The 13,470-nt window shown below is 46.8% G+C and overlaps 4 protein-coding genes across 4 annotated transcripts; 2 read left to right on the forward strand and 2 right to left on the reverse strand.

The window, feature by feature from the left end:
- Nucleotides 1-174: 174 nt before the first annotated feature.
- Nucleotides 175-695, reverse strand: PEX2_087500 (uncharacterized protein; the record flags this gene model as incomplete). Its single annotated transcript, XM_016746020.1, has 2 exons — nt 175-537; nt 600-695. The coding sequence occupies 2 exons, from the start codon at nt 693-695 to the stop codon at nt 175-177; spliced, it is 459 nt and encodes a 152-aa protein (XP_016601625.1).
- A 3,219-nt stretch (nt 696-3,914) lies between these two features.
- On the forward strand, nt 3,915-5,144 carry PEX2_087510 (uncharacterized protein; the record flags this gene model as incomplete). Its single annotated transcript, XM_016746021.1, has 4 exons — nt 3,915-4,178; nt 4,241-4,465; nt 4,516-4,658; nt 4,718-5,144. The coding sequence occupies 4 exons, from the start codon at nt 3,915-3,917 to the stop codon at nt 5,142-5,144; spliced, it is 1,059 nt and encodes a 352-aa protein (XP_016601626.1).
- Nucleotides 5,145-5,744: 600 nt separating this feature from the next.
- Nucleotides 5,745-7,766, forward strand: PEX2_087520 (putative GABA permease; the record flags this gene model as incomplete). Its single annotated transcript, XM_016746022.1, has 7 exons — nt 5,745-5,864; nt 5,913-5,983; nt 6,049-6,072; nt 6,192-6,225; nt 6,286-6,819; nt 6,890-7,219; nt 7,284-7,766. The coding sequence occupies 7 exons, from the start codon at nt 5,745-5,747 to the stop codon at nt 7,764-7,766; spliced, it is 1,596 nt and encodes a 531-aa protein (XP_016601627.1).
- A 1,593-nt stretch (nt 7,767-9,359) lies between these two features.
- Nucleotides 9,360-10,422, reverse strand: PEX2_087530 (Zinc finger, C2H2; the record flags this gene model as incomplete). Its single annotated transcript, XM_016746023.1, has 4 exons — nt 9,360-9,446; nt 9,518-9,986; nt 10,048-10,181; nt 10,237-10,422. 4 exons carry the CDS (start codon nt 10,420-10,422, stop codon nt 9,360-9,362), a joined length of 876 nt encoding a protein of 291 aa, XP_016601628.1.
- Nucleotides 10,423-13,470: the final 3,048 nt, after the last annotated feature.

Raw genomic sequence — 13,470 nt, forward strand, 5'->3', positions numbered from 1 at the left:
AAATTAGAAGCAAATGGTATGGTCAAGCCATCCTTTCCATGTCCGAGCACATTGACGCCGCAGTAAAACAATCCCAGATTCAATTCCCCCATCTGATTTTTTTTTAATTCACTCCATTATTTCTCCTAGGAAGCTGCGGCGCAAGTCGGTGTCACGACTCAAGTAGAGAAATATCTACTTGGTCTGATCGACGGTGTCGGCAGGGGCAATGTCGCTGGCATCTTCAGCCTGGGCGGAGTCAACGACCTGAGAGGTGGTCTTGGAAACGGTCTTGCGACGCTTGGCAGGCTCCTTCTTCGTCGATGCGTCTTTGGCTGTACCACGCTTGGCACGAGCAGCGGTCTTCTTGGGCGAACCAGTGTCAGCGTCGTCGACGTCCTCATTCTTGGCATCGTCATTCTTAGGGTCAATGGCCTGGGTGGGAGAAGCCGCGCTCAGACCAAGGATTTGCTGGAGATTGTTCTTGGCACGCCAGTAGTTTGTACTGGCAGAGGTTTTTTTGATTCCGGCAAAACTGGCGAGCTTCTCGAAATCGATCTATGTGATGGATATTATTAGATATTGCATTGAACGAGGAACAGGTGAGTCTGGATACGAACCTTGCCATCGCAGCACAGGGCACCATAGATCAGCAGGCGAGCATCAGCCGCCTTGAGCTCCGAGAGCTTGCCGTCACCTTTGACTGGAGAAGTCATTTTGTTTGAGCCAACGCGCGTTGATATTATGGATAATGAATAAATGTGAGATGTTGATAAGAAAACGCGCGTTGGGTAAGGATGAACAAGTACAACTGGTGTGAGAGATAAAAGTGAGAGAGACAAGGTAACAACAACAAACAAATTCGACACGATGAGTCTCAAGCAACTATCCCAGCACAAACAAGTTGCTTAATATTTCCAGCATCAGTTCATTCAATGACTACCAAGTGCTTTCCTAACTACGTACCTAGTTATAACTTGGCTTGCTTTTCCTTCCTCATAAAGAAGAATAACTGCCTATCATGGTGTGGCCATCATTTTAGTATTCGAAGTGCCCACTGCTACGGGTGATCAAGTATAGGTACCACCTGAGGATGACTATTTTATGCGCCCCTGCAAGCCTGAGCCACATCAGTCGCGGCACCTGATATATGAACCCCTAGTTCCGTCCACTTCTTGTTTGTATCTAATACTTTCTCGACTTATCGCATGCGAAAGATCCTAGATTCTCGACCACATATGCATCAGTAGACTTCCGCACCGGCCCATAAAGCCTAGAACCTAACCCAACCTAACTCGTAAATGGGTTAAATAATCTAGAACTGATTACTAGTTATTTCTCTTAATCACGTTTAAAAATGCGGAAAATCGCATTTATTGAGAAATTTTAGAAAATTGAGGTTCTCTAGAAAGTGGTAGAAGTTCTATACAACAACTTAATATATATCTAACATCAAAATATTAACTTTTACCTTTCCCGCAATATCTAGATCCTTACTAGTCGGAATTTATTTTAAATTATTAAATTATATACTTACATAGCTACTATAAATATAGGTTCTAGATTTGAACTTTATACGACGGGTAGAAGATTGTAATACAGCGATTACAGAGGTTGATTTGTTAGCGCTGACTATGGGCCCCCATTGAAGCCCATCGGGTTGGGTTGGGTTTTGGGCCTGGGGCGGGGGCCCATTTGTGGGCTTTGCGGAAGTCCATGCAGCAGCATCAGCCTAACAGACCTCGCTAGTCTGGCCAACCTATGTCCGCCTATATGGGGCTTCTCCCTCTTTTGCTCTTGGTATGCAAGCCTTTTCGACTTGGGAATTAGTAGGAAACTTAGATTGTAACGCGATTACGAAAGAAAGGACAGCTGATTCTACTCAAGACTGGCATCAGTGTCGCTATCCCCTATAGTCTTGACGGGTGTCTTCAATTCCTGCATCGGGACAACAGAAGATAAAAACACCGGTGTAAACTACCTGGGATCCTAACAATTGGCAGGTGCTACATGCTATCTGCGTGGCTCGTTGAAATATAAGGGCCGGGTGCTACTATGCAATATACACACCCCGAGACCGAGTGCTATAGTGAAACCTCTTGCGATGTCCCGAAGACTGATATTATGGTTGTTGGTGAGGCAGATGGGAATGTAACTCGGCGGTGGTATGCGATACTAGCTCAACATGAAGGGTGGAAAGCCATTGTAAAAAGCTCACCACGACAAATTTCTCGCACCGTGGACCGTGTCGAACATGTGAAACACGTCTCTCACCATCAACCGGAAGATCGGTTCTCCAACTTGTGTATATACACCTTTACCGTCAAACAAAGCATTTGATGTTCTTGCTGAGTTTGAGCGTTTGCATAATCTGGGTAGCCAACTTTCTATCGCTCCATAACACTCCAGAAGCATCAGTACTACGGCTCAGCTGTCCAACTTCCGCTTCCAACAGCATCTGGTGGTAAACAACCCATAGTTCCCATGGATTTTATTTCATCGATTTGATCCAGTCTAAATAGAGAGCTACCCTACTACATGACTTCGAGCTGTAGCCCGGAAGTAGTGCTATGTACTATTTGTGAATAATTCTGGGAACCTGAAGTTCCGCGCAATCTCGTCAGTCCCTGGCTGCATCCGCTTTTCGATGAGATAACACACGGGAAAGACAAAACGCTTGGCCACGACTAAGAAATTCTTACTTTGATCGGTACGGTACGTCGACCCAATATAAGTGCTCTCTGGATTGGAGCAGTTGCAGGCGGGCTAGCCCCCAAACTCGTTCAAAAAGTAAAAATAGCCGGTCCTCCTCTGGACGCACTTTCCTTTCCTTGGACTAGCTGTCTTCAATCCCTCATGGATAATGCAGGTTCGGGACCATACTCGCATGAAATGCCGAACATATCTCAAAGCCAGACGTATGGCGCTTACTACACCTTACTCAAACTAAGGAGAATGATCTATTCTTTAGAACCAGGCCTCAGACACCTTGGGCACCCCGGGGGACATCCTTACTAACTGATTGTGCGCTTCGAGTTGTTTCACACTTGAAATGCAGTCGTCATCACCAAGATAACCATTGGAATTGGGAATTGGTGGAAGGCCCGATCATCTGGGATCAGGGGGTTTCAACAACACCTCCTTGAAATGGGATCGAATATCCTTCGGAAATCAATATCGGGGAGCAGAGAAGGTCCCCAAAGAGAGAACTTGATCAAGAAGCTTTTGAATACGCTTCATTGTATATCTTCCTCTGGTTGAGCATCAACGGGGAGGGTAAACCCTCGGAGACTATTTATCAAGATGAATGCCTGGCTTAAATTAATTCGCTGACGCAATTCCGGCCTATCAAAATCTGGGCTTTATTCGCATTTAGTAAAAGTTACCGAATTTGCAAAACAAGATTAATATATAACATAAGAAGTAAATAAAAATGAATTGTAAGTCACAAGTTTTGCCCCTATTGAGGATATGGACCGGAGAGCCAAGACAATCAACAGTTCCAGACAGATTGCACATGACATGTGATAGGGGGAAGAAATTAAATATGGATATAGAGATGAACAGAAATCACGGATTGATCCGAAATGAGTTTTCCTAATAAAGTTATGCAAGTTGATCAATGGAGTTTCCAGTGGAGTGGAGAGTGGAGAGTGATTCAGTTTCACCACGAATAACACCTCATGGCAATCAAACTTTTTAGCATCCCTGCTAGACCCTCCTACAACCATGTTGGTGCAATATCACTGGCCTATTCAGGGATTTACGATTAACTGTATTTGGATTGACTTTTACAAGACCATGATCTACAAGGCGTTGTCGGATCCTGCGGGTCCTAAGAAAATAGATCTGTATTACACATGCAATAACTGCCAGAGTGCCCAGGTACGCATGGACTCGAGCCTCTTCGTGCATCCTTTTACATCTCGATCGCCATGAGCCCAGAGTTGAAAAACACCTGGACTCCTGCGGTCAATGTCTTGACCTGGTTCATGTTGGTGACGGCTATTCTGAGCCTCTTGACCCGTCTCGGGACAAAATATTTTATTTTTCGGAAGTGGACATTTGACGATGGCCTTGCGACTACTTCTCTGGTGTTCTGCATTGCGCAGTCAATTGCTGTTTCGATGGCTACGAAGAATGGACTTGGACAGCACCTTCACATGCTGTCCGATCTCCAAATTGAAAGCATAATGAAGGTATGGACGAGACACATCTTTTTCTTGAACTTTCGCAACTTTTGCTAATGGGCTAAATAAAGGCTGAGTACTCCGCTACCATTCTATTCATCCCCAGCATTTGCTTCTCGAAACTATCGCTTTTGGTCTTCATTCGCAACTTGACTCCCGCATCCTTGGATCGCCGCTTTGCGCTCGTGTTGGGAATAATCATCGGGATATGGACGATTGTCGGAATTTTCACGGCCGCCTTCCAATGTAATATACCGCAGACATGGAATTTTCTAAGTGGCACTTGCTTCAATCGAGTGAGTCGCTGGTCCATCCTTGATGGAAGAAATCGCTGACCGTGTACTAGGTAGCATGGTGGAATTATCTCGGCATCACGAACATCTTGTCAGAGGCTGGGATAATAGGCCAAGCGCTTTTGGTTATCGTTCGTATCCAGACCGATTTCAGCAGAAAGGCTGGTTTGTCCAGTGTATTCCTGGTCCGAATCATGTACGTGTCAAGACCAGACTCCGTATGAGGGAATTGACTAACAGAGACGGCGCTCCCAGTGTAATTATCGCGATTATTTTCCAGCTTGTTTACGCCACTGAAACTTCCGAGGGCGATTACACTTATGATGCCTGGACCCTCACAATTTCTACCCAAGTGGCCCAATGCGTGAGCATCGTCACTGCCTGCTCCCCTCAGTTCAAACCTTTCTTGGATAGTCTCCAGTCATCGGGAATGGGGTTTGGTATGACGAGCTCCAACAATCACGGCAGCAAACAGAAAACATATGGCACCACATTCAAGACCTTCCGTCGCACTGCGGATACTCAAAGCGAGACTCACGAATTAGTCTCGGTGTCCCACGAAGGGACGAATCAGACTCTGGTGACCTCCGCTCCGGATGAAGATGCCGAAAGCCAGTCCAGTCGTGCTAATATAATTATGGAGACGCGGACGTGGACAGTCACTGAAGGGTTGCCAAATTGATTAAACGTTTCAAAAACTGGGTCGGGACATCCTTGGATCCACTTGTTGTTCTAGAGACTGGGGATTTTCCCGTTGTAGACTTTAGCGAATGACAATGCTCGGCAGGGCACCGAGTATGTCCCGAAGATCCACCATAATCTACGGAGTACGGAGTACAGCAACATAATATTCGGTGATCCGGCTTTAAAAACACAGTTAATTAAATCGATTTCCACTCTACTCCATACTATTTTGTACTACTCGGAGATTTACCGAATTACACCTCGGCCTCGGGAGTTGCTAGCGCTCCCGGTAGAATGCATTTTGTACTCGTTATTGTATGATGTAGGCTACAGTATCCCTTAGAGCGACAGAAAATGGTAATATCGATGGTCTCCGCCACAATTATTCATGACAATGCCTTAGTTCCTTAGCCCTCGTGTAACCCCTGCCCTTGCTGCATTAGCGCCTACCAGCGTCCCCCAACCACACGCAAGTATGTTCAAAGTCGGTTGCGCTAGTTTCAGCTCTTTTGCCCCTTGAACTTCTATGGGACAATGCGACTCTTCTTTTATGATCTGTTGACTTTGCTTTTTCCTTGTCTGCAATCACACATCCATCATGCGGTCTCAATTTTCGAAGCAGCTGTCTTCGGCGGGAGCAGAGGAGATTGGCGAATTATCAAGGAAGGAGCTTGACGATGCCAACCTCGCGCGCATGGGCAAACGCCCCGTCTTAAAGGTAAATGCTATTTGAGACTATGTATCAGATATGATCTAACGATAACAGCGCAATTTTGGTTTGATGTCAATGCTGGGTTTCAGTTGTACGATTCTGATTACCTGGGAGGGAATTGTCGTGTAAGTGCTCTTGGCGATAATAATCATCGAGTCCAAGAAAACATTTGCTGATGACTGTGGTATAGGCTATTCTTGCAAGCATACCAAAAGTAAGAGACTTGGATGAGTTATTATGAGGTATCGACCCCGCAGTGCTAACAGAGGTTACACAGTGGAGGTCCAGCTGGAGCTGTATATGGGTTCCTTTTTGTTTGGGCTGGTGTCGCAGCTACCTTTGTGATTCTATCCGAGTTGTCATCGATGTACGGAATGATGAATGATCTGTCTATCTACCATGTGTATGAGGACTAACCAGTTAATAGGGCACCAACATCTGGAGGACAGTACCACTGGACATCCATGCTAGCACCGCGATCGTGCATGAAAGTCATGAGCTACCTAACAGGCGAGTAGAAGATCCCTTGAGCTATGCAAAAGTAAAGCTAACACAATTCAAAGGTTGGCTTACTGTTATTGGGTGGCAAGCCACGTTTGCAACCTCATGTTATTTGGTCGGCAGCTTGGTTCAAGGCTTGGTCGTGCTCACCCACAGTACATATGAGCCCCAAAGATGGCACGCAACCCTTATGTTCTGGGCGGTTGTGCTATTGTCCGTCGCCATCAACAGTCTTGGCGGCCAAGTTCTTCCTCGATTTGAGGGCATGATCTTGATTCTCCACATCCTGGGCTTCTTCGCGATTCTCATTCCCTTGACTTACATGGCCGACCATGGAACCTCCAAGGAGGTCTTTACCCAGTTCCTCAACATGGGAGAATTCCCATCCCAAGGACTGTCGTTCTTTGTCGGAATGGTCGGCTGCATCTTTTCGTTTGCCGGTGGTGATGCCGCGGTTCATGTGCGTTTCTCCATCTCTTCAGACTACTCGAATATGGAGACTGGGACTAATTCAAACTGTTAATCTCTAGATGTCTGAAGAAATTACAAATGCCGCCATTGCAGTCCCAACCTCCATCATGTTGAGTGTCATGATCAACGGATCCTTGGGTTTCGGCATGTTGATCGCCATGCTGTTCTGCAGTGGGGATCTTGGATCAGCCCTGGAAACACCCACTGGATACCCCTTCCTTGCAATCTTTTTGGAGGCAACAGGATCCATCGCCGGAACCGCGGTGATGGGGTCGATCGTTACTACTATGGGCGCCACAACATCAGTCGGTATGTTGGCGTCCACCTCGCGCCAGTTCTGGTCCTTCGCGAGAGACCGTGGCATTCCCGGCTGGCGACTATGGAGCCAGGTAAGTTGCCATTTCACCACACTACTCACTGGTTAGAATTATCGAGCTAATCGTGAAACCAAAGGTCACCGAGAAGTCTGCCGTCCCCATATACTCTGTTTTGATTACATCCGTGATCGCCTGCCTCCTCGCACTCATCAACATTGGCTCCACTGTCGCCTTTAATGATCTCTGCTCCATGTCAATCTCGGGTCTCTACCTGTCATACATGGTGGTTGGCAGCCTTCTCCTTTGGCGCCGTTGCACAGGCGGGATTAGCTCTGTTCGCAGCAGCGATTCCGCTATCATCAACACCGCCGGCGCAAAGCTCGTCTGGGGCCCATTCCATGTGCCGGGCATCTGGGGTATTCTTATCAACGCCTGGGCTTTGATTTATATGACTATCGCTGTCTTCTTTAGCTTCTGGCCCCCAGCTTGGGCGGTGACCGTTCAAACTATGAACTTTAGTGTCGTTGGGACTGTGGGGACCATCATGCTCAGTCTTTTCTACTACTATGCCCGTGCGAGCAAGGTCTATAGTGGGCCGATTATGGAGCATAATCTTTAAAACAGTACATACGCTCTTGGAGGCCTCTTGTTGGTTGGAGCTTGCCGATGTATATAATTTTGTAGTCTTTTGAGTTGCGCAGCATTTTTAGCTTGATCAAGAGAAAAGGCTCCAGTATTGAATATATTCGTGACTCAAGGTGCATATTGAACTTCTTGCCAGGCCCTCAACTCATGGAGTAATGACTAGCCTTGTGCCATGTGGATGGTAAATCCAAGCCTTGAGCACGGGTAACCGACTCTTGGTCGCACAAAGACAATACATAAGGCTGAGTGATAAAACGTCAAAGCGCACTGTGGAACACTGCCTATCCTACCTAGAAGCTACGAGGATCGGCATCCTTCTGCACGTGGAACCAACCCGTGGGATTAAAATAAGAACCTTAAATAGGCTCCCGCATCTAGACCGAAGTTCGATTTGATCCATGTGCGGGTGATCCACCATTCATATAACCTGCCTGCGAAAGGAAATGCCCGCGAAAGGAAATATTGGGAAGCAGGCCAGTGTTACGGCAAATAATTTTATTGTGCTAGGTCTTTGTGTTCTCCGATAAAATGTGGGAGTGAGTGACTATTTATGACGTATTGTCTTTGACATATACTCGGTCAGCAGTGCGTGTTTTCAAAAAATTAGAGCTTAGACGAGATTATGATAAACGAATACTATACCTCGCAAGCCCAACATATCTAGATAACAAGACTAGCGGTGAGACACCTTTTATGTCCTTTCCAAGGTGAGACATTTACTCTGTACAGAGCTTGGAGTAGCACAAATGAGATCAAGATTACCACATGCCTTTCTTTCGAAAATCCAAGAAAAGGCTGATATGGTATTACCCTTTTCACCAAATCGGAGTGGTACGAGGCAAATTGTTGGTAGGCGCTGTTGGGTGGCACAAGGCGCTTCGCCCGGGCTGCCTTTTCGAGGCACCAGAACCAACACAAATAGCCACATGCAAGGGGTATCACACCCGGCGCGTGGATGATTCGAGGCCATCAAAGTCTTTCATTGATAGCGCCGTGGCGGTGCAATACCATTCGCTCGGGAGCGTCGTTTGTACATTTGATTGACAAACCCTACCCGTAAGGTTGTAAGGCTGCACCCCTTACAGATCATTCAACGGCCCCTTTTCTCGGCTCTAACAGGTGGAGCGGATCTTGCGCGGACTACAATTGATGTACAAAAATTGAAGATACATGTTACAAGGGGTGTGAGAATTGTTGTCTAGATTCTCATGGGTATCGTAAGTAATTAATAACAAGGCAACCTCCACACACAGACCGAGACCCCGAGACCGCGATTCGTGGACAACTTGGAGGTAGTTCGTCTCCTGGCGCACAGTGTTCCAGTAAAGCACCTCAAATTGAATTAAAACAGATTTGTATCTGAACAACACATTGTCATGGTATCATAAGTAAAGGAATGGTATAGTCCCCCCCACCCAAAAGCGGAGCCCAGGTATCAAGAGATCATGACCCTTTCAAGAGTAGGGAGTTTGCAAAAGAGCAAGCGAGAAAATGTAAAGAGAGAAACAAAACGCTAAAGCAAATCAAAAGCCCGAACTAGGCGTATCAACGTTGATATTAACGATTCTCAGCGGTTGTTGGATGGGTGGTTCATCTGCACATCTTCGTATTGCAATTGCTGGGTGGGAGGCCATGAATAGAGCGGTAGTTGGTCCTGAAAAACAATTATTAGCATTTATGTTCTTTTTCCTTTTTGTGGGGAACGATTTGCTAGATTATACTCACTGGGCTCTCGATCTTTGTCAATGCAGGATCGATTTCAATATCTGAGTTCCAAATCGCGGGGTTCATCTGCCGGTGGGGCGACGAAAAGGCTTCGGGCTTCAAGATGCTCCGCAGATATTGATCGATGGCAGTCACCATTTCTATAGGCATGCCCGAAGTTGGATATTGAGGGTTCGCAAAGGAATCGCTCGCGACGGGCGAGCTGCATATCTCGTTTGTATAGGAATAGGGAGATGGGTGGTCATCAACGGATGCGGAAGAATGGCTCTGGCCCCTGGCATACTGGGGACATGACATTGAGGAATCCATGCTTCCCCACACCCCGGAATAATTGTCGGTCGTATCGGGTTGGAATTGAATAGGAGGCGAGTTGGCTGGTTGCGATTCGATCTGTTGTTGCAGACTTAACCGACGAGGTGGAGTGTTGCTTCGAGCGTGTGATGTGTTTTCCTTTGGTCCTGAAGTCGCACTTTTATCGAGGTCAGCCTATGGATTCAATTTCTTTCTGACAGTTAGGAGAGGTTACTCACTGCCGACCCAAATGCTGAGTTAAGTAATCCGGGCGATGGAATGCCTTTGTGCACCCTTCGTACGTGCAAGGGTATTGCTTTTTAGGCTCATGGCTGAGCTCATGTCGTCTGCGGTGTTCAGCTCTGGTAAAAACCTAAATTGTGGTGGTAAGCGAGATGATCCATCGGCAATATCCCAAGGGTGCTCACCTTCGAGCATCCAGGGCGCTCGCATGCATGTACCCGCTTGCCCTTCATTGCTTTGCTGACCCGGTGGGAGCTTGTAGGTGAGGGCGAAGGAATATTTACAGGACTGGAATACATCTCCGTTTGGTTGTTGCGGTTGACCAGTGTTGAGGGCGTGGGAGTAGTATATTCAAGGTCGAATGGCGGCATAATGGAGGCGGTATATGGGGTATTGAATGTGGACATATTGCAGGCGTGGGAAGGAAATATACTCTGGTATAGCTGATGCGGCTCAATATGCCATTCGGGAGGTAGTTACACGGCACGTTTAGACGTTGTGAAAGTCACGAGTTCAAGTGGGGACGGGGAGATAGAAGATGAGGAAAAAAGACACTGGGAAAGGGGATTTAATAAGACCTTTATTAGTGTCAACAGCTCTATCGGAAGTGGGTATCTCGGAGGGTCTCGGTCGTATCTCCAAACCCTTAACCTACAGGTGGATGCCGATCCGGTACCTAATTAATAACATCATCAAAAACCGAACTAATACTAAATAGTCAATCCAAAAAACGCCTGAAACGACCCCAAGAACGCCTAGTGGCTATAATTTTTCACCTAGCAGGGATGTTTCGGGCCAAAAAATCAAATGGAGTATCGTTTGGTGATTTTCCGACAATGACGGGGGATCACCTCCCAGTCGATCAGAGCCTCAGCCTCCTGGATCGGTCACCCACGTAGTTCAACTGCACATGTTACAAAGTTTCATCCTATTGGGTTGTGATACGCCCCACTAGGGCGTTTATGGGTCAATGTAGCCATCTCAAAGTTCTCTGCCGCATGTTCGAATAACGAGGTGTCTCCAGACTTTTCTCAGGAATGGACAGTTGTACCGATTGGGTAATCCAAACGACAAACCCTGGAAATTTCCCCCCAAACTACAGGGATCAAATGGGCGGTTTGGTTTCGACGGTGGGGCGATCGGTAGCCCTGATGATAGATTGAATGCCGATCAAAATTGAACCCATCACCAAGGGGCGGGTGTTGCACCTGCGTTTCCCTCATCGGGTATAAGGATGTTCATCACTGTCAGGTTGAGGATGTCAGGCTAGGTGAGTATTATTTTTGGCAGATTACACGTGGATCATTACTGTGTAGAGCAAGTGGCATGATATGTTGCAGCAGTCCGGCAGGCTGAGTTGAAATTCAGAACAACCAACAGCAAGAAAAATCTGTGATTGGTTCGAGGGCACACCCGGGGTTTTAAAAAAGAACGACAAAAGGGTGCGGGTTCACACATTCCGGAGGTCGATCTGCACCCGAATGGTTGATCGACTCCCGTCAACTTTTCGCCAAAGAGGCTCAACGCACCCGGGACCCACTCGGTTGCCCACTTGGCGTCGAAGATGGTACACTCGCATGGTATTGCATATACGCCCTGACCAATCGGTGGTCTCTCCTTATCTCCACGGATCCAGTCATCAGTCCAAGCTTGGGTACACGCCCGGGTAGCTTCTCCATCCAGTAGATGCCCTATATCCACTATATACACTCCCTTCTTCCCCTTTACTCAAACTTTTTGCAGAACCTGGGTCCTTTTCACACTTTTTTCTTTCAGCCCGTTTAAATTGGTGAAGAACCCTAATATCTTAACTTTCCTGATGAAACGAGACCCATGAAAATCTGGAAATCTACCCTGTAGTGTTACATCGGGAGGGGATCTTAGTATACGGAGTAGTCCGTACGTGGGGGCCAATACCATACAGATATGCCTATCCATTCCCCGCAACAACAATATAATTTGTAGAGAATAATGAATGTACTCCATAATTACTAGCAATATTCCCATTCTCCTTATTCTTTCGGCTGTCGGCAAAATTATTTGGAATGAAAATATTATTGTGGTTCGGGCGTGCCTTTCCAATTTAGCTTAGTCCCTCCTCTCCACTTCCCCATCTGAACAACGGCTTCAGGCTGTGGTCAGTGCACATCGTACTCGCGACATATGAACTGATTCAGTCACTAAGCCCAGAATCCAGCCCAGGCTCTTCCGTACACCATCCGAGATTAAAGGATGAGATACCGCCCTGTACCCCATTTTTGAGGCACATTGAGAAACTCCTAAACCCGGGCACCAAACACCGACAAGATTAAACCAATGATGTCGACGTAAACACTCCGCCAAATGAAAGTCTAATCTCAGGCTTCGACGTGGCTTACATCCTCTAGCCCTTGGCAGGGGCTGATCATTTTAATATCTCATAGCCACATTGCTTCGCCTATGCTAATTCAGGACACGAGCGGGGAGATCGCCATTCAGAACCGTGACCTGGGCATCAAGTGGGGCTGGATATATCCAGTGGCCCTCCCTCGTCATATATCGTAAACCGTTGTCGTTTATGGAGGTTAAATTCCACCTCGCAGCTTTTGTCGGGGTTGGGCCTGAAGTTCTGAGATCAACCTCCTAGTTCTCGGGATATGAGGGCTCACAATGTTTGTGAGAACGGTGTCCCTGCTCTAGATGAGATCCACTCCTCTATGGGTACTCCGTAAATGACTCAGATTGCCCTTCCCGGCACGGAATACGGAGTAAGCACCTTGAGCATAAAGTACGCCCTACTCGTTTTTGCGCTTAAGTGGAGATTCACTCCTTGTATATTTGCATTCATCTCTTCTTCTTTTTTTCTGCATTGAAAAATGTACCTTTCGTATCGGTTGATTCATTGAATGTGATGTTTTCAAGCCATCTTTCCTTTTCCATTCAAACCTCCATGTCGCGATCTACTCGGCTCATCAGACTCAGGGGGTGGCCCCACAGGTATACCCGAGGTTTTACCGATTGAGATAAGCAATTATCGGACCCGTGGACCTTCCGTCGACCCTTATGTACAGCATAATATTAATTTGAGGACGGATAAAATAATAGCGAATTAGAATCTAAAGTGACGTGAGATATAAATTCTACTAGGCTTTCCTTTTTACACAACCTTGGCAAACGGTGGTTATATATTCTTCACGATTGGTTCATCCAAAATAAACCCAGCACTAAGTTATTTGATAATCGCGCACATTCCTAACACAAGGACCGTCTTCTCTCCTAATTATCCCTCTACCTTACTAATGACTGTTTTGAAAGCCAGAGACGGTGGCCTTTCCGCCCATGGCTTGGGACATACAGCCGCCCCTTGACCGCCCGCTGCCCGACAACATCACGGAATGTTTCCGCAATTTAACGGAACAAAATTCTTCACAACTGCCGAG

The sequence above is a fragment of the Penicillium expansum genome (assembly GCF_000769745.1).
Source record: "Penicillium expansum strain MD-8 chromosome Unknown contig294, whole genome shotgun sequence".
Classification (NCBI taxonomy): domain Eukaryota; kingdom Fungi; phylum Ascomycota; class Eurotiomycetes; order Eurotiales; family Aspergillaceae; genus Penicillium; species Penicillium expansum.